At 41.1% G+C, this 26,665-nt stretch overlaps 1 protein-coding gene across 3 annotated transcripts in view; it reads left to right on the plus strand.

The window, feature by feature from the left end:
• LOC308128370 (NACHT, LRR and PYD domains-containing protein 3-like) overlaps nucleotides 1–26,665 on the plus strand; it is an 81,632-nt gene that overhangs the window by 42,029 nt on the left and 12,938 nt on the right. For 2 of the 3 annotated variants that reach the window (XM_080494071.1, XM_080494069.1), the window contains 6 exons: nucleotides 21,664–21,783; nucleotides 23,113–23,214; nucleotides 23,291–23,369; nucleotides 23,682–23,889; nucleotides 24,248–26,051; nucleotides 26,131–26,304. In XM_080494071.1, coding sequence (XP_080350197.1) covers nucleotides 21,664–21,783; nucleotides 23,113–23,214; nucleotides 23,291–23,369; nucleotides 23,682–23,889; nucleotides 24,248–26,051; nucleotides 26,131–26,304 — 2,487 coding nt within the window. Of the gene's footprint in view, nucleotides 1–20,283; nucleotides 20,353–21,663; nucleotides 21,784–23,112; nucleotides 23,215–23,290; nucleotides 23,370–23,681; nucleotides 23,890–24,247; nucleotides 26,052–26,130; nucleotides 26,305–26,665 lie in introns of those variants that run through there. The other variant, XM_080494070.1, reaches the window with a different exon arrangement.

Raw genomic sequence — 26,665 nt, forward strand, 5'->3', positions numbered from 1 at the left:
TTTTCCCTTTGATAGTCACTTTAGTTTGAAATAAACTCCTATTCTCACTTTGATAGTCACTTTAATTTGTAAAAAACCCTCCGATTTTCCCTTTGATAGTAACTTTAATTTGAAAGAAAACTCATTCTCACTTTGATAGTCACTTTAATTTGAAAAAACTCCTATTCTCACTTTGATAGTCACTTTAATTTGAAAAAGCACTCATATTTTCCTTTGATATTCACTTTATTTGAAAAGAAAACTCATATTTTCCCTTTCATAGTCATTTTAATTTGAAAGAAACTCCTATTCTCAATTTGATAGTCACTTTAATTTGAAAAAAACTCCTATTTTCACTTTGATAGTCACTTTAATTTGTAAAAAACCCTCCGATTTTCCCTTTGATAGTAACTTTAATTTAAAAGAAAACTCATTCTCACTTTGATAGTCACTTTAATTTGAAAAACACCCTTCGATTTTCCAATGGATAATCACTTTAATTTGAAAGACACTCCTATTCTCACTTTGATAGTCACTTTAATTAGAAACAAACTCCTATTTTCCCTTTGATAGTCACTTTAATTTGAAAGAAACTCCTATTCTCACTTTGATAGTCACTTTAATTTGTAAAAAACTCCTATTTTCCATTTGATAGTCACTTTAATTTGAAAAGAAAACTCATATTCTCACTTTGATAGTCACTTTAATTTGAAAATTACCCTCCTATTATCCCTTTGATAGTCACCTTAATTTGAAAGAAACTTCTATTCTCACTTTGATAGTGACTTTAATTTGTAAAAAAACTCCTATTTTCCCCTTGATAGTCACTTTAATTTGAAAAGAAAACTCATATTCTCACTTTGATAGTCACTTTAATTTGAAAGAAATTCATATTCTCACTTTGATAGTCACTTTAATTTGAAAAACACCCTCTTATTTTCCCTTTGATAGTCACTTTAATTTGAAAAAAACTCCTATTTTCACTTTGATAATCACTTTAATTAGAAAAAGACTCATATTTTCCCTTTGATAGTCACTTTAATTTGAAAAACACCCTCCTATTTTCCCTTTGATAGTCACTTTTATTTGAAAGAAACTCCTATTCTCACTTTGATAGTGACTTTAATTTGTAAAAAACTCCTATTTTCCCTTTGATAGTCACTTTAATTTGAAAGAAACTCCTATTCTCACTTTGATAGTCACTTTAATTTGTAAAAAACCCTCCGATTTTCCCTTTGATAGTAACTTTAATTTGAAAGAAAACTCATTCTCACTTTGATAGTCACTTTAATTTGAAAAACACCCTTCTATTTTCCCTTTAATAATCACTTTAATTTGAAAGAAACTCCTATTCTCACTTTGATAGTCACTTTAATTAGAAAAAATCTCCTATTTTCCCTTTGATAGTCACTTTAATTTGAAAGAAACTCCTATTCTCACTTTGATAGTCACTTTAATTTGAAAGAAACTCATATTCTCACTTTGATAGTCACTTTAATTTGAAAAACACCCTCTTATTTTCCCTTTGATAGTCACTTTAATTTGAAAAAAACACCTATTTTCACTTTGATAGTCACTTTAATTTGAAAAAAATATCCCTTTTTCCCTTTGATAGTCACTTTAATTTGAAAAAAACTCCTATTCTCACTTTGATAGTCACTTTAATTTGAAAAGAAAACTCATGTTTTCCCTTTGATAGTCACTTTAATTTGAAAAAACACTCATATTTTCCTTTGATATTCACTTAAAATTCAAAAAACCCTCCTATGTTCCCTTTGATAGTCACTTTGATTTGAAAAGAAAACTCCTATTTTCACTTTGATAGTCACTTTAATTTGAAAAAAACCTCATATTTTCTTTTGATAGTCACTTTAATTAGAAAAGAAAACTTATATTTTCCCTTTCATAGTCATTTTAATTTGAAAGAAACTCCTATTCTCAATTTGATAGTCACTTTAATTTGGAAAAAACTCCTATTCTCACTTTGATAGTCACTTTAATTTGAAAAAGCACTCATATTTTCCTTTAATATTCACTTTAATTTGGAAAAACACTCATATTCTCCCTTTGATAGTCACTTTAATTTGAAAGAAACTCCTATTCTCACTTTGATAGTCACTTTAATTTGAAAAAAAAACTCCTATTTTCCTTTGATAGTCACTTTAATTTTAAAAGAAAACTCATATTTTCCCTTTGATAGTCACTTTAGTTTGAAATAAACTCCTATTCTCACTTTGATAGTCACTTTAATTTGTAAAAAACCCTCCGATTTTCCCTTTGATAGTAACTTTAATTTGAAAGAAAACTCATTCTCACTTTGATAGTCACTTTAATTTGAAAAACACCCTTCTATTTTCCCATGGATAATCACTTTAATTTGAAAGAAACTCCTATTCTCACTTTGATAGTCACTTTAATTTGTAAAAAACTCCTATTTTCCATTTGATAGTCACTTTAATTTGAAAAACACCCCCTTATTTTCCCTTTGATAGTCACTTTAATTTGAAAAAAACTCCTATTTTCACTTTGATAGTCACTTTAATTTGAAAAGAAAACTCATATTTTCCCTTTGATAGTCAGTTTAATTTGAAAAAAAATCCCTTTTTCCCTTTGATAGTCACTTTAATTTGAAAAAAACTCCTATTCTCACTTTGATAGTCACTTTAATTTGAAAAGAAAACTCATGTTTTCCCTTTGATAGTCACTTTAATTTGAAAAAACACTCCTATGTTCCCTTTGATAGTCACTTTGATTTGAAAAGAAAACTCCTATTCTCACTTTGATAGTCACTTTAATTTGAAAAAAACCTCCTATTTTCCTTTGATAGTCAATTTAATTTTAAAAGAAAACTCATATTTTCCCTTTGATAGTCACTTTAATTTGAAATAAACTCCTATTTTCACTTTGATAGTCACTTTAATTTGAAAAACAAATCCCTTTTTCCCTTTGATAGTCACTTTAATTTGAAAAAAACTCCTATTCTCACTTTGATAGTCACTTTAATTTGAAAAGAAAACTCATGTTTTCCCTTTGATAGTCACTTTAATTTGAAAAAACACTCATATTTTCCTTTGATAGTCACTTTAATTTGAAAAGAAAACTCCTATTCTCACTTTGATAGTCACTTTAATTTGAAAAAAACCTCATATTTTCTTTTGATAGTCACTTTAATTAGAAAAGAAAACTCATATTTTCCCTTTCATAGTCATTTTAATTTGAAAGAAACTCCTATTCTCAATTTGATAGTCACTTTAATTTGAAAAAACTCCCATTCTCACTTTGATAGTCACTTTAATTTGAAAGAAACTCCTATTCTCACTTTGATAGTCACTTTAATTTGAAAAAAAAACTCCTATTTTCCTTTGATAGTCACTTTAATTTGAAAAGAAAACTCATATTTTCCCTTTGATAGTCACTTTAATTTGAAAAAACCCTCCTATGTTCCCTTTGATAGTCACTTTAATTTGAAAAGAAAACTCATATTTTCCATTTCATAGTCATTTTAATTTGAAAGAAACTCCTATTCTCAATTTGATAGTCACTTTAATTTGAAAAAAAAACCTCATATTTTCCTTTGATAGTCACTTTAATTTGAAAAAGCACTCATATTTTCCTTTGATATTCACTTTAATTTGAAAGAAACTCCTATTCTCACTTTGATAGTCACTTTAATTTGAAAAAAAACTCATATTTTCCTTTGATAGTCACTTTAATTTGAAAAGAAAACTCATATTTTCCCTTTGATAGTCACTTTAATTTGAAAGAAACTCCTATTCTCACTTTGATAGTCACTTTAATTTGAAAAAGATGATTTTCTAGATTAAACCAGCCGGGGCAGCTCTATCTAGACAGTAAGATGATTTTCTAAATTAACCGGCCTGAGCAGCTCTATCTAGACAGTAAGATGATTTTCTAGATTAAACCAGCCTGAGCAGCTCTATCTAGACAGTAAGATGATTTTCTAGATTAACCAGCATGAGCAGCTCTATCTAGACAGTAACATGAAGCAGGAACATGAATTAACAAAGAGGCAACAACAAAAGAGGAACATGATTTGTAAAGTTTGAACAAATGATGACAGAGAACAAGCAACTTCAGAAGCTCCTTTAGTGAGGAGTGGAAGTGTGTGTGTGTGTGTGTGTGTGTGTGTGTGTGTGTGTGTGTGTGTGTGTGTGTGTGTGTGTGTGTGTGTGTGTGTGTGTGTGTGTGTGTGTGTGTGTGTGTGTGTGTGTGTGTGTGTGTGTGTGTGTGGGTGGTTTGTCCACTGGGTGTGGCCGGAACTGTTGTGGGGGGAACCTGTAACGACATCCCGGGGCCCGAGGCCATCGGGCCCGGACATCGCCACCCTGGTGGACGACAGCCCCCCAGGCCCGGGGAGGTCCCAGCGAACCACCCCAGAGAGCCACGCCCCCGCCCAGACATCACCAAAACAAGGATTTAGCTCTATGAGGTTGTGGGTTCAATCCCCAGCATCTCCAAGCTTTATGTTTCACATCAACAGCAGCAAGTAGATTAATAGTGAGTTAGTGTCTCTTGATGGTGAGGAGACAAGAGACAAACAGGCTCTGACACGTCTCACTCACAAACATGAGACACTTTTCTGTCCCATTCTCCAAACTTCTTCAAGTCTTCTTCACCATCGCTCTATATTCTTTATCATCTTTGACAGGTGGAGCCACTCAGAGTAGTGATGGTGGTATAGTGGTGAGCATAGCTGCCTTCCAAGCAGTTGACCCCGGGTCGATTCCCGGCCGTCACAGAGGAGAGACTTTCCTCTACTAGTTGGGATGTTGGATCTTTCAAACTTTTATTCAAAGACTCCGTCTCCTGATTATTGAATGTCCTCTTAGAGAAACCAACTCTTGGACAAATGAGCTTAACCCTTCCAAGAAAACCAGCTCCAGCAACCAGACACACAACACGGTAGAATCCTCTCCTTCCATGCAGGGTCCAGGGTTTGATTCCCGGCCAATGCAGCACATTGTTTTTAACCCTCCTCCTGTGTGAGCTTTCACAACCCAGTCACATGTTAACGGCTCAGTTTGGATCTGAGTCTTAGGCTCCGTTTACACCACAACATTCCAAGTGACAACAGCTTGTCCGTTAAGGAAAAGTGAAGCTTTTACAGGACAGCAGCTCTACGGAGGCCGCCATGTTTGTTACTCACACATGAGAAGAAGCACTATTTACCACGGCGGAGGTGTACATGCTCAGTAACAGCGCTCCGTAGCCTCCGCCTGTCCCTGTGGGGGGAGTCGGGAGTGTGAATGAAAAGTTCCACCTTGAGAGCCGGGACCAAAAAGTGACGGTTGCAGTGGATCCGAGCACCACTGTCGTATAAACGGAGCCCAAATGTGACTAAAGTTTTGTGGTTCCACTTGTTTTTGTTGTGGTGTAAACGGGCCTTAAATCATCTGTAAATTAGAACCCTGATTGTTGTGGGCTGACAATCTTTGAATAAAGAAGAGAAAGAGTGAAAATGTTCCACTGTATCACCTCAGCATGACCAACAAGAGATTAGCAGCGATACAAATATGTCAGAAAATAGACTTTGTAAATGACCTGGATATTAAGTTCTTTATTGCAATGGTTCATGAGTAGGTTTTTTTATGTTGTAATGGTAGTATAGTGTTTATGCTTTTACTTTGAAAGAACTCACAGACAAGATGTGGTAAATCAGAAGTAACTGTTGTAAATCAGATGGAAGTACCAGGAACGTTGATGAGCAGTAAAAGCCATGCTTAGTGTACTGTGATTTCAATTTTACAGTTTAATTGTAATGTAAAGTAAAAGGTCATTTATATTATTTCATGGTACAGACATATGGTTAGAAAGGACAAAGTTGTAAATATACACGGAAATTACATATTAAGAGCACTCAAGGTAGAGATTGTCAACGGTTAATAATTTAAGACAATTCATTTAAGGTAGTAAATATGGTAAAAGTTTAAAGGTAAAACATGCTGTTAAGAGTTGCTCACGGTATTTTTCTGTGTACATTGTAGTACTTACGGTGAGTTCACCTGCAAGGCTCAATAAAGTAGAGAAGCATCAGTTTGAGAGAGCATCTTTTCTACCGCGGCTGCTCCAGGCTTCACTGATCCACAAAGAGGTGCAACTGTTGGCATTCCAAAAGGAGAGTCAGGAGGACTGAATACATTCTATTAAAGTACTTTGATCTGATCTACTGAAGACTTTGATCTTACCTTTAACACTAAACAAAGAGATTCACAATTCAAGTGTTAAATTGCAGAGAATCTCACAGCAAATCCACAATGTCAAACATCTAATAGATCCAACTGTCATTGAACACACACACACACACACACACACACACACACACACACACACACACACACACACACACACACACACACACACACACACACGCACGCACGCACACACACACACACACACACAAACCAGTGAACCAAGCCAAGGAATTGATGAATTCTTCATCCATCAACACCCTGTCAGAAAGGGTGGAGGTGAGGACTGATGTTCTCCTCCACAGAGAGCAGCTGCTGGTAGCTCACTCTCTGTGTTCCTCTGGAGGTGAGGACTGATGTTCTCCTCCACAGAGAGCAGCTGCTGGTAGCTCACTCTCTGTGTTCCTCTGGAGGTAAGGACTGATGTTCTCCTCAACAGAGCGAAGCTGCTGGTAGCTCACTCTCTATAGGCATCGGTTCAAATCCCATAGAGTCTAGTTTGGACAATTCTCGTTTCCCAAAACCTTTAATCTCTGGATTGAGTTGCTGCTTATAGTCAAATGTTTTCACACGACCCTGTTAACCTCCAGCAGAGTTTCTGTAGTGTAGTGGTTATCACCTTTGCTTCACACGCAACAGGTCCCCTGTTTGAAACCGGGCGGAAACATAAGTTTTTGAAAGGACAGTTTCCAAAATATTAGGAACTTAATGGACAATGGTGTCTTGTTACATAATCCCAGAGCTTAATTTGGGCCGGATCTTGCCGAAACAGGATCCGGCCCCTCACAGCTTTTGACCGGCACTTATTTGATTGGATCCAGCACCTCATTATAAATTTTTTTTATTAAATCTAACCCCTTTAATATACTTTTATGAATTTAATAATTTTTTGAAAACATTATATTTGGACAGCTGTGTCTTTTATCGAGTTGAAATCAGTAGAAAGTTCATTGTACACAAAACTGAATGTAAAACCTGAACGGTGAGGAGGAGAGGGAATTTCCGGCGCTCCCACGCCACGTCACTCTAAACTGTGATTTTGAGTTCAAACTGTGTGAGTCAGCTCGCTGGGAAGACGGTGGGACATTTGGAGGACAGTTCGATTTGAAGAGCTTTTTAAGACCAGGGCTGTTTTTTGGGCTGTTTTGGACGATTAAAAAGGTAAGCAGGTTATTTATTTTCATTTTCTGCTGGTGCTGATTCATGAGAGGATTTGTGGCCTTATGGGTGTAAAAGGTGGTAAATAATTATTATTTGTAGATTTTTCTCTTCTGAAAGTTTAATGAAATTTGATGAGGGGACAGATTAGCAGTCATGCGCTGAGTGCTGAAATATGGCAGATTTGACAGCTGTTACTCAGAGAGAGAGAGAGAGGGAGAGAGAGAGAGAGAGAGAGAGAGAGAGAGAGAGAGAGAGAGAGAGAGAGAGAGACGGATGCGCTCCATACTGGCTGATTGTCCGTGGTTCTTTAACGCTGATTCATCATTCTTTTATTAAACATTTAGGTTCTATGATTGTTTGTGTTCACGTGATATTATTGGCCCATTTAGTGAGCAAAAGGTGCTTTAAATATAGAAGTATTCCGTGACAAGTACTCCATAAAGCATATGTACAGAGAAGAAAACACAAAAACTCTAAACTATTTTATTATTCTTTATTCAGTCCTCTGTGTGACATTCGCAATGTCCCTAATAATGTCTTTTGTCAACGATTTCTTAAGAAAATGTCCACATATTGCACACGATATTAAGGAAAACAAATTTAAATGGCTGGAAAAGTGATTCATTTTCTGACTCATCAAGGATTGTTTCTTACAACTCAGCCCGTCACAGTACTAATATCAATACAAGAGAAGACTGACTCCTCACTAGAACCCAAAGGTTTGGTTCTATCTGTTGACTTGCAGTGGTGGACACACTGATTTCTAGACCTTTGAAGTGGAAGATATGCAGTTCATATACCATCCTACAGGGGGAGTTGCAGCACTCTCAGCTCTCCTACTTGCCTCTGCCTTCAATCTATTGGTACCAAGTGAAGTCCAGAGTTTTTATGGATGAAGGTTCTCATAATATTTGAGAAACAACCTCCTCGTTAGTATAGTGGAGAGTATCCCCGCCTGTCACGAGGGAGACGAGGGGAAAGCAGAGTCACATGATCTGTTTCCACAAGTTTCCATCCTAGTGGACAAAGCTGCCATGACAGTTTCTCTAAAGCTTCAGTTCAAGAAGAAGAAGCCCTGAGTTCACATTCCTGGAACTTGTTGAAGTGAAACTCAGAGAGCAGATGGCATCGTACAGGTGTTCCTCACCTGTTGAACTAATGCTGGATTTACAGAAGAGTGGCTTCATGACAGCTGGGGAACATCTGGACCTGATGTCACAAAGCTTCCACATTGTGACATCACTGTGATGTCACAATGTGGAAGTGTGGTAACAGACACATGACAACAACAAACAGCAACATCTTCTCGTTAGTATAGTGGCGAGTATCGTCACGTGGGAGGTAGGGGTTCAATTCCCTGACCGGGAGTGCAGCTCTTTAGTGTACTTACTGATAACGGTCAGGTTCAGGTCAGAAATGCCCTCCCAGTCACTTCCTTCCAGGTCATACAGCATTTGGCGATGCTGATGTGTTTGTGAAAATATGAGTTTAAAAGAAGCACGAAGAGCGCCCTCTGGTGAGCGGTACCACGGGGCTGTGTAAAGAACGGACGTGGGCCAACAGAGACTCGCCCACCGGGTATAAACAGAAACTACAAGCCTTCAGGAGAAGTCAGGACTGGAATTCCAACTGAAAAGTAAAACTTCAAGATGGGAAATGGACTGTTTCCAGGTAAAAAAAGAATTTATATGGAAACCTAAGGTGAGAAGTGAGTGACTTTATTTACAAAGATACTCAAACTCAAAGTTAGGCTTCCTCCTGTCTGGTGCACATGGCTAATTTGCATATTGCAGGACTGACTCCAGCAGACTCTAACCTTCAGTTGTGGATGAAGTTCATCTGCAGATACTTCTGGACAAAAAAACCCAGAAGTGGTCTGAGTGAAAGCACTTTGGTGTCTGTTCACACTTGTCTTCAGGACTCGCCACATGTGATCTGATCACCTGAAACGCAGTGGAAGCCTGCTGGGCCCAGAACCCAGAGCTCCATGGATCCAAACCTTCCTCTGCTACTGTCCTTTACAGAGACTTGGAACCTTCTGCATGCATTATTGTAGAATAATGTGACGGTTCCAACAACAAGGGAAATGTTGTCAGTGAAGTTAGCTAAAGGGTTAGCAGGCTCGCCAGCAGTTGAACCTGGAACCTTCTGATCTGTAGTCAGACGTGTTCTCCATGGTACCACTATCTCCTTGGTAAGGTACGTTTTCACATGTTTGTATCTGTTTATATTTATAATACTGAAGAAGAAACTAGTAGAAAACGTCTTTGACTCTCAAATTGTCATGAAGATGTTTTTGTTGTTCTAGTGACGTATCAGTGTCCGATTGCTTTCTACTGGAATTCTACTGTCACAGTTCTATATCTGTTTGATCTTCCATTAACAAGAAGTAGCAACAACACGACTGCTGGACCATGTCGACTGTATCACTGACACTCGTTGGGTGTCTTAAGACCCAGAACCAGGTGGATGGAGAGTCTTCACTGCTTCTGGAGGAAGTTTGAGTTAGCACAATGGAAACCAAGCTGATCCAGTGTCAAAACTTCACCTGTGTATAGTCCTGGGGAATTCTTTATCCTGGTCGTAAATTTCAGTTGCTACCCTTCGATAGCTCAGTTGGTAGAGCGGAGGACTGTAGTGGACAACACTGATATCCTTAGGTCTCTGGTTCAAATCTGGCTGGAAGGAGGACTTTTCATAAAACTGGGTATGAAGGATTTAGAAGAGCAAGTTGACTTAACTGTAACATAAATGTTGAGTTGGAAGGTGAAACTTCAGAGTCACGACATCTTACCACAGTCCTCAAGGCTTCAAAGGAAGCTCTCTGAAGTGATGTTTATCAATGATGCACTTTTAATCTGAGGATCCACCGTAGAAATCCAGAGGCTTTTCAGAAACATGAGTCAGCACAATGTAAACTATTGATGTGTGTCTTTTCCACTGGAATTTTTTCTCCTGCCAGGAAACACAGTTTACACCCTTCCATAGCTCAGTTGGTAGAGCGGATCCTGGATTCATTTACCAGAATGACTCTGAGCCGATGTTCATTCAAGACTTTTGAGGCGTTACAATGGAAGGAAAGTCCTCCTCAGGACTACATCAACCAGGTGGATGGAGAGTCTTCACAGGTAGTTGAGGAAGTATGAGTTAGCACAATGGAAACCAAGCTGATCCTGTGGTGATCCAGTAGTTAGTACAGGGGTTATGATGTTAAACTTCAATATCTTCATGAAAACTCACCTCAAAAATAGCTCAGCTGGGAGAGCGTTAGACTGAAGATCTAAAGGTCCCTGGTTCAATCCTGGTCTTGGCAGAGACTGCTCTACTAGTGGTCGTAATGGAAGCAGGATAGGATTCAGGAAGCTGCACAGGACTCTGCTGACCCAACACACACGACCAAATCTTGTTGGGTCAGCGTTTGATCAGAATATGCTAATTACTCTAGTGATCGGCTACCGGAAGGTTCTGAACCACGAGAGCTCATATACATATAAACGATCAAACGGAGGTAAATTGTTATTTACTCCTTGATAATTACTGATCACGAGCTGTAGACCACCAAAGTAATGGATTACTGGAGTAATAGATTACTAAGGCATTATACCAAGGGTAAGTTATGCAGGGCTACAAGGGTTGATAAAAGTAAATAGTCAGTTGTCGACCGACAGTTGTGAGTTATAAAGGGTCACCTGACGGCAGGAACCTCCAGAGGTGTCACCTCACTAAAGTGGTCCACAAGTGATACGACCTGTCAATAGGATTGACTGGTCAATAGAAGTAACAGGTCAGTAGGAGTGACCGGTCAGCAGGAGTGACCGGTCAACAGGAGTGACCGTTCAGTAGGAGTGACGGGTCAATATGAGTGACCGGTCAACAGGAGTGACTGGTCAATCGGAGTAACTGGTCAATAGGAGTGACAGGTCAACAGGAGTGACTGGTCAATAGGAGTGACCTGTCAATAATAGTGACTGGTAAACAGGAGTGACTGGTCAATAGGAGTAACTGGTCAATAGGAGTGACCGGTCACTCCTACGGACCGGTCAGTAGAAGTGACCAGTCAATAGGGGTGACTGGTCAATAGGAGTTACTGGTCAGTAGGAGTGACCTGTCCATAGGAGTGGCTGGTCAATAGGAGTGACTGGTCAATAGGAGGGACTAGTCAACAGGAGTGACTGGCCAATAGGAGTGACTGGTCAATAGGAGTGATTGGCCAATAGGAGTGACCTGTCAATAAGAGTGACTGGTCAATAAGAGTGACAGGTCAATAGGAGTGACAGGTCAATAGGAGTGACCGGTCAATAAGAGTGACTGGTCAGTAGGAGTGACTGGTCAAAAGGAGTCACCGGTCAATAAGAGTGACTGGTCATAGGAGTGACTGGTCAGTAGGAGTGACTGGTCAGTAGGAGTGGCTGGTCAATAAGAGTGACTGGTCAATAGGAGTGACAGGTCAATAGGAGTGGCTGGTCAAAAAGAGTGACAGGTCAATTGTAGTGACCGGTCAATAAGAGTGACTGGTCAGTAGGAGTAACTGGTCAATAGGAGTGACTGGTCAATAGGAGTGACCTGTCAATAGGAGTGACTGGTCAATGAGAGTGACTGGTCAGTAGGAGTGACTGGTCAACAGGAGTGACTGGTCAATAGGAATGACTGGTCAATTGGAGTAACTGGTCAATAAGAGTAACTGGTCAATAGGAGTGACAGGTCAATAGGAGTGACCGGTCAATAAGAGTGACTGGTCAGTAGGAGTGACTGGTCAAAAGGAGTCACCGGTCAATAAGAGTGACTGGTCATAGGAGTGACTGGTCAGTAGGAGTGACTGGTCAATAGGAGTGACAGGTCAATAGGAGTGACTGGTCAATAGGAGTAACTGTTCAATAGGAGTCACAGGTCAATAGGAGTGACTGGTCAGTAGGAGTAACTGGTCAATAGGAGTGACTGGTCAATAGGAGTGACCTGTCAATAAGAGTGACTGGTAAACAGGAGTGACTGGTCAATAGGAGTAACTGGTCAATAGGAGTGACTGGTCTATAGGAGTGACCGGTCACTCCTACTGACCGGTCAATAGGAGTTACCGGTCAGTAGAAGTGACTGGTCAATAAGAGTGACTGGTCAATAGGAGTGACCGGTCAATAGGAGTGACTGGTCACTCCTTGGTTAACAACGGCGGGTCACTGGTGTGAACTACCGAAGCGTCTGTGGACCACGGGAGGCGACTCGCTGAAGCAACCTGGGAATACCTCAAACTGATCAACAGTACTTGATTACCAGTGACGACTAAAGTACAGGAAGTAATTTATGATTCAAGTTATTAATGAAAGAAATCTGGGATTTATAAATTAATAGTTGAAGGGAGGTTAAACTACTTCAGTGGAATGAATCACAGAGGGTGATCTACTAGTCATTTAGGTTAGATTGTTAATAAAACAAATTGTGTTATTTATTTAGTAACAATCAGAAGTAATCCAGAAGAAGCTTGAATTAATTAAGTAAAGTCATTATTTATTAATTAATACAATGAATTACTTAAATGCACTAAACCATTAAAAATGAATTAAATGCAGCAATATTAATTAAATAAACTTGTGATTTATTAATTAATAATTCTGGATAATTAGATCCTGAGATGAAAGAAAACCACTGAAAAATGATTAAAAACAATCTTGATTATTAATTAAATAAATTGATTTATTTATTAATTAATAAGAAATACTAATTATATATCTGCAATGAAGTCACCGACCAATAGCTTTAGAGGAAATTCAAGTTGTGATTAAATTAACTGAGTAATAAATCAATCAATAATAGTGTGAGAAGCACCAAAATGATTTAAAAGCAATGCGGCTTATTCAAGTAATAAACCTGCATTCATTAGCCAACAACTCTTAAGTGTATTAAATCACTGAAAGTGTTAAAATCATTGAAATTGATTTCAACCATTCTAGTTATTAATCAATGAATATTACCGTTACTTAAGCAGAGAGTCGGGGCTCCAGCTGAAGTTAGGATCTTAAACTAAACATCAGTCTTATTAAATGAGTGAAGTTCTTCTTCCTGGTTGGAATAAGAAGCAGAACTTTAAATGAACCAGGGAAGGAAGGCTGGGAATCCCAGCACTGACTGTTCCAACCAGCAGTCGTCACAGAAAAACACCAAAACCACCAAGAATCCTTCAATTCAACTACTAAGTGTTTATTAACTAACGTCTAGTCCTGAATCATCAATCTACCAATCACATCTGATCAATAAACATCAAGTCAGATCTCATCAAACAACAACAAAGAAAGTGTGTGTGTGTGTGTGTGTGTGTGTGTGTGTGTGTGTGTGTGTGTGTGTGTGAGAGAGAGAGAGAGAGAGAGAGAGAGAGAGAGAGAGAGAGAGAGAGAGAGAGAGAGAGAGAGAGAGAGAGAGAGAGAGAGAGAGAGAGAGAGAGGGAACGAGTGAGCGTGTGTGCTGGCGGATGCGTGTCCCTGAGTGGAGAATGAGTGTAATGACCACAAATGTCCACCAGAGGGAGGTAGTCATCACCGGTTTGTTTGCTCTGTATTTCATTGTTGTAAATTTTACTGTGGTTTTAATGTAAAAGTACTTTGTAACTGAGTTTAGAAAAGTACTCTAGAAATAAAGTTATTATGTTTGCTGGTTATGTAACCTCAGAGACTTTTCATACTTGATATGATCAAGATAAACAGCAGCTCCACCAGAGTCTTTCTCTACTGGACAGCAGCTCCTCAGGATATCACTCATTTGACAATTGGGTGGAGATGAGGAAAGCAACACTCCTCTGGATGGAGCCTCCAGAGAACTGCTCTGCATTGACATAGAGCATCAAGAGACAGGTTAGTTGTATCCTACTGATGATGTGTTGCTGCAATAGTCATCCTGCTCAGTTTTAAGTTTGTTCCCACAAACAGCCTGAACAGGGACTTGAACCCTGGACCTTCAGATTAAAAGTCTGATGCTCTACCATCTGGGCTGCCCAGGCCTGCCAACACAGTGTTGTGTCTCCATATGATTCTCACTTTGCAGACACGGAGCTGGCAGCTTGGAAGGAGAAAGAGAAAAAGAGCCAACGAAACTAGTGAAAGAGTTCCCAGTTGCTCAGATATTTAGAAAGGTTATCGGAATCTTGTTGTTGCCACCTGGTTTGCCCTGGTGACCTGGTTGGTGCACACTGCTGGACGGGACTTGGTGAGTGGAAAAAACAAACTAACTTATTTTCATGTTAAGGATATTTTCTCCATTTATTTATTTAGTTTTATGGACATGGAGAGCTATTATAGCAGAATTATGCTGTTTTATCTTACTTTAGTGGATCAAAGGGTAAATTGGAGGCGTAATTGAAGAGCAGCCGTGATGTTTTTCTCTCCGCGTGATGTCGGCTGGAATGCAGCTTATTAAGTTCAAATAAGCTGGAACTTTTACTTTTGCTGACTTTTACTTTAATTTAAAGGCATGGAATGTGAGATATAAGTTACCTAAGCATATTATCCCGTTCATACACCAGGCCTTTTAAGGTTGGACCAGGAGAATTCTGACATTCCCTCAGAATTTGGACTCCAGGTTCAGGAAACCCGATGGCGAGCCACCTGAGGAACCATTGAACTGTGTGAGTCCTGAAAAGCAAACCCCCTTTTACTGGAGGTTCTGTGGGTTCATCAAAAACTGCTATTTCTCCACACTCCTCTACAACCTGCAGCTCTGGGAAACACCGGATTCATGCATGAAGGAAAAGAGACATTTGATTGTTCAGTCGTTTGCTGAATTAGTTTGAGTTGTGATTTTCCTATTTTTTTACTTTTGTCAACCATACATGAAATGTAAAATGGTGTTAAATGAACTATGGTTTTGATTTCTGTGCAAAGCTGAAATGGTTAATAATTGAAAAGAACCTTAATCAACTGGAATTAGAATTTATGAACTAAAGAAATTAACTAAAACTAAACCATGAGTTAACTCGGATAAAAAAAGTGGAAAGACAAACCTTGAATTTAAATAACGTAATCCAAGTGCAACTATTATCTCAAAGCCTAAAGGGCTATTCCTCTAAAAAAAAAAGGGAATTGGAACTTGTTCATTGTATGTCAACTGTCTGTTAATTACATGTCAGCTGTTTCTGTGTTAATTTTATAAACTTAAGCCGGCAAAAATTAAAATTATTCTCTGGACTGTGGTCTTTGAAGTATGTGGTACTCATTACTGCTCCAGTAGTCGAACCTAGCACTGACCCTAGTACTGACTTAGGCACTGTAATGACTCCAGAAGTGTTACATGGAGCTTTAATATAAAGTCTGACACTTTATTTGGAGGAAGAAGATTTTTCTTCTCACACTGCTGATATGGAATATCTTAAGGCCTCTTACGGTTTCTGACTGATTAATACAGAGCCATCCTTGTGGGATCTTATCTGTGGAATGCACAGATGGGTCCTGGTCTCCTCTCACTCCTGTGTGCCCTCTGCCCTATATGATGCTCTATTGTCAGCCTGGGGTCACTCTATCAGTGATTAGTGGACTCTGATGACTCCAGAGGAGCTGCTGTTGTGTCTATCCTACTGTTTCTAAATGTTTGGCTGACACCGAACCCAGACCTTGGGGAGAGGAGATGAGGAGAGAAGAGCTTTAAGTAAGGAGCAGGAGGTGAGACAATGATGTGTCCACATGTTCATGGAGAATGGAATTCCTGCTGCAGCTTTGAAGAAACACCCTTTGCATCAAGTCACTGTCTGTCTTCATTCATCCCTCTGAAACTGCTCATCACCGGGGAAGCAAGGAAAATATTCTTTACAGATCGGCGTCACGGACAGGATTTAACAAGACGGTTCAACATGTGGCTCTTCAGCTCCTCTGTAGCGGCTCCCTGAAGCTTCACTCAATCACACTGAAATCAACATTGTTTCTTATTTTTATTCTATTTACACACCAGGGTCATTTTCAAAAGGACTCTCATCTTTTGGCTAAAAAGGTTGTTTTTGTTTTTAATAAAAAGGCACAACAACTAAAAAAGCCCTAAAATGACTGAAATGTTTAAATCTAAAAATCTTACAACATTGTGGGGAAACACGAGTACTGCTGCTTGAAAAGGAGCCAGAATGGTGAAAATAGCTGAAATGTTGAAATCATCTCCAAAATGTTGAACTTGAAAGATGAAACAGGTTCAATCAAACATGAGGCACTGAAATGTTCACCTTCCTGGACTGACAGGTTTTGTGCTTTTATCTGATTCTATATGAACCTTTAAGAGCTGGGTCTGCCTCGATTCAAAGGTTCAAGGTGAATTTGATTCTTAGTAATACTGCATTACTCCACACATGCTTTTAAGTATCGTTGCCTTTTTCCACACATACTTTTAATCCCCCAACCCACTGAGAAGCAGAACCCAGCGGGGAAAACACAACAGTTTGCTACTATCAGGGTTTATCTACTCTGATCTCCCTTGCAGAACTTTTCATTGATCACTGTTGTAATTAGAGACGGGAAGATCAGAAACAGCTTTTATACTATTATACTAAATGTTTACATCCTCATCGCTCTAATGAGCCTCCAAGAAAGTCCAGTCCAGTCCGACTGTCGTATGGCTCCTGCAGGACTTGCCAGATCGCTCTCCCTTACAGGGTTCTTACCTTTCTCTCTCTGCTCAGGTTCTGAACCTTATTGTGTTGGAATTAGGGAGGGGGATTCAGAAACACAGCAGTCACATCCACACTGTGTTCCCTGATGTGTTTAAGTCCCCGCCACCCTGATGTGTCCACTGAGAAAAACCACTGGGAAGCAGTTCACTGAGGCTGGAGTCCTACTTTCTGTGTGTTAATAAGAGGAAGTGAATGTGTCTGTCTGTGGGTCCTGTGTCTGGACTGTAAGACAAGATTTATAAAAGAGACTAAATGGCTGAAAGGACTAAGAATAAGACATTTAAACACCCAAAACACCGACAAATGAAGAAATAAAACTCAAGCAAACAAGCAAATCAAAACCGTTTAAACAGCTGTACTGAATGATTCACTGGAAAAAGCAATGGAGTCAAATAAATGTCAGAAAATGTTTAAAATGCCTAAAAAGTTCTAAAAAGAGACACAATTTCTAAGGTCGGGAGAGTCAGAATGTCTAAAATGACTGAAAGTGGAAAACAGCCGAGACAGGAGCGGCCCAAAGAGGAAACAAAAGAGAAGTAGATCAAATAAAAAGAGGAAATAAAACAACCAAGAATCAAATCAGATTAAATGAATGAATCACATGAAAAATAGCAAAAAGAAATAGAAACAATGAAAGACGTGCAACAGTCTGCAGGTAAACTCTACAGCCTGGACGTGTAATACCACTCCTATCCTACAATGTCACTGTTCTACTGTCGACTCCCGACTGGAGCAGAGAAGAAAAACACAAACACACACACCCTCCCCCTCCCCCGCTCCTCCTCCATTTTACAAATCACAATGAAATCTTTCTGTGCTCTTTGCTTGTGTGTATGTGTGTGTATGAGTTTTTTGTGTGTAGGTTTGTACGCTGTTTATTTATGTGTATGTATGCTCTTTATTTGTGTGTGTGTGTGTGTGTGTGTGTGTGTGTGTGTATGTGTGTGTGTGTGTGTTCTGTATTTGAGGAATGAGGATGAGGAAGTGGTGTGTCTCTAGGCAAGAGCTCACAGGAAGTGTGTGGGCGCGCTGCTTTTGTGCACCATCAGCATGTTTCCAAGACAAGCCCCTCCCACCCCGACCCCATGAGCTCTCTCTCTCTCTCTCTCTCTCTGGAATCTAGTTTGTCAATTTGAATAAGAACTGAAACACAAGGTTGTTCTATAAAACATCAAATATTAAGTGAAACCTCCAGACAGAGATGAGGGGATGAATTACTGTGGCCGTGAGGTTTCCTTCTCTCATCTGAATTCTCATCCAGCCAGTCGCTCTGAGGGAGTTCAACCCAAACAATAACAAAGTCATCAATGACTCTAAATGATCCTTCTGTTTTCCAAGAAGTGCTCACTTCAATGCAATGAGAGTTCCTCTGTGATTCTATGAGGTTCTCCAGATTGCCTCCTTACCTCCCCACCCACTCACACAGTCACAGACTGGGTTAGGTTTCAGGTGGGGTAAGGTGGAGTCAATGGATGCCAGACACCGCTGTGGAACCAACAACTCATTGATTTAGCCAAAACAGAAAGTCAAAGAACAAAAGAACTCTAAATCCTGTCAAAAAGATTGCCTCTATCTCTAAAAAGTCTTTCTCTTCCCTCTCAATCTTCTGGAATGGGCTGGTCATTATCCAAGAGATCTGATTGGTCAGGAGGCGGAGCTTCAATGCTCCTTGATCTCTGATCCAGAAAATAACCTGCTCCGGAGCAGGTTAGAGGTTCAGAAAGTTCCCACAGTGAGTTACCAGGTAAGAAGTGAACCAGCGTGGCAGTACAGAAACTCAGAGTTACGCTGAAGAGCGTCCATAAGAGAAGATCCTGATTCCTGGTCCAGGACTCTGGTTAATCCACCAGGAAGGTCCAATCAGCTCAAGTGTAACATTCTGTGTTAGTTTGAAATCACCATGAAAGAATTCCCTCAAGACTCTCAGACGCTGGACTCTGGACTCTCAGACTCTCAGACTCTCAGACTCTCAGACTCTCAGACTCTCAGACTCTCAGACTCTGGACTCTCAGACTCTCAGACTCTCAGACTCTCAGACTCTCAGACTCTGGACTCTCAGATTCTGGACTCTCAGACTCTCAGACTCTCAGACTCTCAGACTCTCAGACCCTCAGAATCAACATTCTGTTATCTGCAGGCGTCTTGGACTCTAAATCACAGAGGCTATGTTCTCATGACTGGTGTGTATTTGTGACAGCCACGTCAGATTCAAATGTTTTTACAATAGTTTAACAATATTGTCTTGTTTTCATCAACCACATATTTCAAGTAATTTAAACAGTTTGTGGTTTGTACCGTTTATATTGATGATTGTGTTTGAATGAGACACATTCTTGTGTTCTTATAATGGTGATTTCTGTGCCTAGAGGAGCTCATATTTCATCACTTCCCCTCTGAAACATTCCTGCTCTTCCTGAGTAGAACGGAGGAAACACGTGATTTATGTGAAAACAACTCCCCCACTGGGCCCCACTTCCTGCTGCTGACTCATCTGGGTGTGTGAGAGAGAGCAGGACAGAGAACGCCGAGGTTGTTAGACATCAGAGACAGACTGAGACAGACGAAGACGGACGAAGAGCAGCTTCTTCTCTCCACAAGTTTCCTCACACGTGGAAAAGTGTCTGTAAGAAGAAGAGAAGAGAGTTCAGGTGAGAATCTGTCAGCTCTTTAGAAGCTTCCACAATGGAGCAAAAGACTTTCTAACTTCTCTTTTTCTCTTTCATTCACACCATCACAAACCTCTGACAGCTGCTTTCTTCTTCTTCACCTGTTGGACAAACATTTCATCCTCCATTTAACTCCTTTCTTCACTTCTTTTCTTCTCCATGGAGAAACTCTGAAAACATTCAGCAGTGGGCGGGGCTTCAGCCCTCCTTCACTCTGATTGGCTCATGTTTGCGTTAGTCTAAAACATTCAAACACACACAAACACACACACACACACACACACACACACACACACACACACACACACACACACACACACACAACTCAATCATCTCATTATTTATCATCCAGACGCTTCATTTTGTCCCTGAAACCTCCAACTGACATTAATCCTATTGATTGTTGTATTTTTCATGTTTCTATATTTTCTTCTCTCATCTTATTTCCTCTGTTTGTTCATTATTTATGATTCTTGTTTTTCTTCTTTCTCTGTTTTGTCTCGGCGTGTGTGTGTGTATGTGTGTGTGTGTGTGTGTGTGTGTGTGTGTGTGTGTGTGTGTGTGTGTGTGTGTGTGTGTGTGTGTGTGTGTGTGTGTGTGTGTGTGTGTGTGTGTGTGTGTGTGTGTGTGTGTGTGTGTGTGTGTTTCTCTCTGTCTGATTCAACATGTGGGACGTGGATGAAGAAGACCCACCAGAGTGTGTGGACAGGTAAGAGACGTCCCCCCCTCCTGCATTCAGTCAAACAGCAAACAGAAGAATGGACACTAAATGTAAACTCCATAGAAAGATGAAATGGAGTAAAAGTGGCTCTGCTGTATTGACTCGTCTCAAGGCTCAGTGATTTCAAGTCATCCAAAGTGAGCTGAAGTGATTTCAACAGGCAGCAGAAAAAGAGCTGCAGTAAAGGACATGAGGTGCAGAGACATTCCACCGTCCCCATGATCAGTCCCAATGTGATCATGAAAGACACAAGGACAAGCAGTGGAAAGGACAAAGACTAGAAGACCATGTGTTGTCTTTCAGGTCAGAGTTTCTAACTCCTCTTAACCTGATCCAAGGTCAGAGCAGTGTCACCTTTCCAACAGGGAGTTTAAAGGAAGTGGACGTCTCCACATGACACTGAAGTCCAAACGTCCCACATCACTAACTTACAGTTTGGTCCACAAAGATTTGTCCAGAGACAAAGTTTGTCTCATTTTGTTCTGTATATTACCACAGGGAATAGAAATGAAACCCTCCAGACTTCAGCTTTAATTCAGTGGCTTCAACTAAAACATCCCATAACAATGTGAGGAACTAAAGGATTTGAACACAATCCCTTCATGTCAGAGGCTCAAAGGTCACTGAACCAAGGAAATGAGAGAGAATCAATCCTTCATCTCTCACACTTGTTGAAAAGCCTTTGCAGGCAATGACTGGCTGAAGTAGTGAACTCATGACGTCAGCAGGCGCTCGCTGGGTTTCCTCTATTTTAATGCTCTTCCAGGCTTCACCGCAGAGCCGCTCACTTGATGTTGCTTTGTGGGCCTTTCTAATCCAAGTTTAATCTGTAAGAGGAGAAATTCAGGTTCTATTGGGTTGAGATCTAGTGACTGACTGGGCCTTTCTAATCCAAGTTTAATCTGTAAGAGGAGAAATTCAGAATACAGATTATTGTGGGAAAAGTCAGAGTCCAGATCAGATGCTACTACTTTTCCAGGAACTTTGAAACAATCGGTAGATTGGAAATGACATGAAGCTTATTGAAGTTCTTTCATCAAACATATTTTGACTGATCAATTCCTGAAAACTTTTCCAGAAGAAAATAACATTAAAGTTCTTTTGTTGAAAACAGGAAATGAAATGATGAGAACCAAGTGTGATCTGGTGATCTAATACAACGTGTGTGTGTGTGTGTGTGTGTGTGTGTGTGTGTGTGTGTGTGTGTGTGTGTGTGTGTGTGTGTGTGTGTGTGTGTGTGTGTGTGTGTGTGTGTGTGTGTGTGTGTGTGTGTGTGTGTGTGTGTGTGTGTGTGTGTAGAGGTGAGAAGCTCAGACACACAGCAGGGTCTTCAGTATCCAGCAGCTTGTCTATGAAGAGTGACCGGTCCAAAGATCTTCCACCAGACTTCAGTACTGAACCTGGACCTTCAGACACAAAGTAAGAAACTCTTTCTTTTCTTTTATTTCCTCAAAACCAGAGTGAGAGAAGTTGTGCTCACTCCAAGATTCACTTCCAGTATTTTAGTACAAGAGTCCAAACTGCAAACTGACCAGCAAAGTGTCATCCTACACTCTTTCTAAAGTCCTATTTTGATGATGAATCTGCTGGTTTCAAAGTTTGAAGACAGGATTTGAAAGTTGTCAGTGATTGGATGATTTGGATGTTGGTTGAGAAGAAGTTCCAGAGTTGCTGGCTTGTGACCAGGGTGTGGAGCTGTCCATGATGGTGGACAAACTAGGCGCTTTAATGGACCTGAATCATATGAGGAGAACTTCTTTATCACTGCTGAGTTTGATCAATTAGAAGAAGAACCAGGACTTGATGTCCTTTAGACAGTCACTGATGGAGGTGGGTGGGAGGGTGAAGGTGGTTTGGTGGAGACGTAGAGCTGAGTGTCGTCTGCATAGCAAAGAAACTTCATGATGTATTCATGAGAAATATGGACAAGTGGAGGAGATGGACAATGAAGAAGGTGGGACCAAGTACAGAGCCCTGGGGAAAACCAGAGGAGAGGGGGATGGGGGGATGTAAAAGATTTGAACTGAAGGATTTTTAACTTTAAAGTTACTCGACCAGAATCCATTTGGGAAACATGAAACATGTAGGATCCAGTTTCAGTTGTTGATGTTGATCTCTGATACATTAATACCTTTCTGAATGGAATTGGTCATGACACTCACACAAACACATCATTCCAGCATTTAAATTTAAAGGAACATACCAGTGTGTTGACCTCTTGCTGATTAATGATCAGTTTCACAACCTTTAAGAATATTCTGGAGGTTCTAATCCTCTTTCTCTGAGAAAGTCCAGTCTTTTATTTTGGGCTGAATCGGTCCAATCTTGATCATTTTGCTTCAGCTTCTGCGACGCCATCTTTGATATCCCAGAAACCCTTGTGGCAGATTTCCCAAGATGATGTCAGTTAGGAAACATCAACACAGTTTGATGTTTGGTTTGTAAACATCAACTTTGGTGGATCGATTTGGGAAACTGCAGGTTGGAAATGAGTCCAAATGAGTGTTGATGGTCTTGTTTTGGTGTTTTGGTTTATTCTCTCTGCAGAAGGGATCTGTTTTATGGGAAGTACATTTTGAAGATTGTTTTTCTGGTAGAGTAACTTTAAATGTGGAACTACAGTTTATAACTATTAAATATCCTCACAGTATTTTCACAAAGTCTGACTTAGAGAATCAAAGTCTCAGTTCTTCCATGTATCTTCCATTGTTCCAGTCAGTCTGTTCCTGATGTTGTGTTTGTTTTTAGCTCTGACTCTGGGTTTCCATCCAGATGTGTGTCCATGAAGAGTGACCGCTCTATGGAGGAACCCTTTACCTTTAAATGTGGAGCAGGAAGTGGTGATGAGGGGTGAGAATCAGTGTTTGTCTCAGGATTCCTCATCACACCACACAGCAGCTTTAACAAAGTCAACATGTTTCTGCAGCGTGAGCCAGCAGAGCTCCCAGCTTCTCCCTGGTGGCTCCGCCCCTCAGCATCAAAGACATCTGGACTCCACATTTATGGTGAGAACACGTCTCCATTCAACACTTTACTGTCACATCATGAGACAGAAGAAGCTGCTGTGACTTCCAGCTGAAACATGAAACAGACACTCAGCTTATTAGATCCATTCAGGTCCAAAGTGAAACAGTCCAACCTTCATCCAGCTTCCAGTCTTCACTGATGCTTGAAGCTGCTTCTGCTGGAGATCCCACATGAAGTGTGATTTGGCTTCACATGTTGTCCATCCTGCTCTCTGCACTGGATTTACACTCACATCTCAATCTGGCTTCAGTTTCAGCTCAAAGTCAACTCCAGATGTTTCTCTGTTCCAGCTGCTGGAGGACAACATGGTGACTTTCATGAAGAAGGAGCTGAAGAAGATGAAGAAGCTCCTGAGTCCAGATTACCCAGCATGCTCAGAGAGTGAGAGGGAGGATGAGGATGAAGAGCAGAGGAGCAGCAGAGAGTCATTTCTGAGGATCACCCTGGACTTCCTGAGGAGGATGAAGCAGGAGGAGCTGGCTGAGCGTCTGTGGAGCAGTAAGAGGATTTGATCTCATTTCACAGGATGGAGATGAAGCTGAAATGTTCTCAGCTGGAGCAGAAAGCAGTCAGAAACAGAGTCCATCCAGAGAACACAGGTCATTTCCAGGTCAGACACAGAAAGTGTGAAACAGGCAGAAAGTCCAAAACAAGCAGCAGAGAAGAGGAGACACAAAGAGAGTTCCTGAACCCTGCTGCTCATGTGATGCAAACATCTGCATCAGATCAGAGGCTGTTTGGTCTCCACTGAGGAGCTGGATGGAGCTGATGGAGGAGAAACATCTCCACTAACACACTGTCATCTTCATATTCAATGTCAAACACACTCAACTCATTCCTGCTTTCTTCTTTTCAGGAACTTCTGCTGGAGTCTGCCAACAGAAGGTGAAATGTGCCCTGAAGAAGAGGTTCCAGGTTGTGTTTGAGGGGCTCTCTAAAGCAGGAGAGTCCACCCTCCTGAAGCAGATCTACACAGAGCTCCACATCACAGAGGGAGGGACTGCAGAGGTCAATGAGGAACATGAGGTCAGACAGATTGAAACAGCATCCAGGAGAGCAGCCAGAGCAGAAAGCAGCATCAGACCAGGAGACCTCTTTAAAGCCTCACCTGGAAGCTCTCCACCAATCAGAACAGTGCTGACAAAGGGAGTGGCTGGCATTGGGAAAACAGTCCTGACACAGAAGTTCACTCTGGACTGGGCTGAAGACCAAAGCAACCAGGACGTCCACTTCACATTTCCATTCACCTTCAGAGAGCTGAATGTGCTGAAGGAGAAGAAGTTCAGCTTGGTGGGACTTGTTCATCACTTCTTCACTCCAACCAAAGAAGCAGGACTCTGCAGCTTTGAAGACCTCCAGGTGGTCTTCATCTTTGATGGTCTGGATGAGTGTCGACTCCCTCTGGACTTCCAGCACCCTGAGATCCTGACTGATGTTACAGAGTCCACCTCAGTGGATGTGCTGCTGACAAACCTCATCAGGGGGAACCTGCTTCCCTCTGCTCGCCTCTGGATCACCACACGACCTGCAGCAGCCAATCACATCCCTCCTGACTGTGTCGGCATGGTGACGGAGGTCCGAGGGTTCACTGACCCACAGAAGGAGGAGTACTTCAGGAGGAGGTTCAGAGAGGAGCAGCAGGCCAGCAGGATCATCTCCCACATCAAGACCTCACGAAGCCTCCACATCATGTGCCACATCCCAGTCTTCTGCTGGATCACTGCTACAGTTCTGGAGGAGGTGTTGAAGAGCAGAGAGGGAGGAGAGCTGCCCAAGACCATGACTCAGATGTACATCCACCACCTGGTGGTCCAGGCCAAAGTCAAGAAGGTCAAGTATGATGGAGGAGCTGCCACAGATCCACACTGGAGTCCAGAGAGCAAGGAGATCGTGGAGTCTCTGGGAAAACTGGCTTTTGATGAGCTGCAGAAAGGAAATCTGATCTTCTATGACTCCGACCTGACAGAGTGTGGCCTGGATCTCAGAGCAGCCTCAATGTACTCTGGAATGTTCACACAGGTCTTTAAAGAGGAGCAAGGCCTGTACCAGGACAAGGTCTTCTGCTTCATCCATCTGAGCCTTCAGGAGTTTCTGGCTGCTCTTCATGTCCATCAGACCTTCATCCTCTTTGGAATCAACCTCCTGGATGAACAACAACAAACCTCCCGGAGGTCAAAAGTGTTGAAGAAGAAAGTTAATCTCCACCATCTCCATCAGAGAGCAGTGGACGAGGCCTTGAAGAGTCCAAATGGACACCTGGACTTGTTCCTCCGCTTCCTCCTGGGTCTTTCACTGCAGACCAACCAGAGTCTCCTCCGAGGTCTGCTGACACAGACAGGAAGTAGCTCACAGACCAATCAGGAAACAGTCCAGTACATCAAGGAGAAGCTGAGTGAGAGTCTGTCTGCAGAGAGAAGCATCAATCTGTTCCACTGTCTGAATGAACTGAACGATGGTTCTCTGGTGGAGGAGATCCAACAGTCCCTGAGATCAGGACGTCTCTTCACTGATAGACTGTCTCCTGCTCAGTGGTCAGCTCTGGTCTTCATCTTACTGTCATCAGAAGAAGATGTGAAGGAGTTTGACCTGAAGAAATACTCTGCTTCAGAGGAGGCTCTTCTGAAGCTGCTGCCAGTGGTCAAAGCCTCCAACAAAGCTGTGTACGTGGTTCATGAACAATATGTAGAACTGAGTCCATGACAAACATTGAACTGGTTTTCATTGTTGCTTCTTCTTCAGGTTGAGCCGCTGTGGTCTCTCAGAGAGAAGCTGTGGAGCTCTGTCCTCAGTCCTCAGCTCTCAGTCCTCCAGTCTGACACATCTGGACCTGAGTTACAACAACCTGAAGGATTCAGGAGTGAAGCTGCTGTCGGCTGGACTGGAGAGTCCTCACTGTAAACTGGAAGCTCTCAGGTTCTGACATTATTGATCATTAATATCCACCACTCTCTGTTCTCCTGCTCACATCTCTAGAACATCAGTAAAACATCTCAGTAGAACACTGCAGCCTCTTGATATTTTCTCCTCTATTAATCAGGAAGTAAAACTACAAAGTAAAGTTTCCAGTGTAAGTTCAGGTGGAGAGCAGCAGCTTTACTTCCTCCACTCACTGTGTTTGTGATGCTCCATGTCACAGAGTTCTGCCTCAGACTCTGACACCGACACGACTACGAGCAAGAACACCACACATGAGACAAGCCCAGCAGCAGCAGGACACTCACTTCAGGTGTGCTCCTGTGGCTGGATGAAAATATCATCACTTAGGAGGCTGAGG

Source organism: Lipophrys pholis (assembly GCF_963383615.2).
Source record: "Lipophrys pholis genome assembly, contig: SCAFFOLD_24, whole genome shotgun sequence".
In the NCBI taxonomy this organism is placed as follows: domain Eukaryota; kingdom Metazoa; phylum Chordata; class Actinopteri; order Blenniiformes; family Blenniidae; genus Lipophrys; species Lipophrys pholis.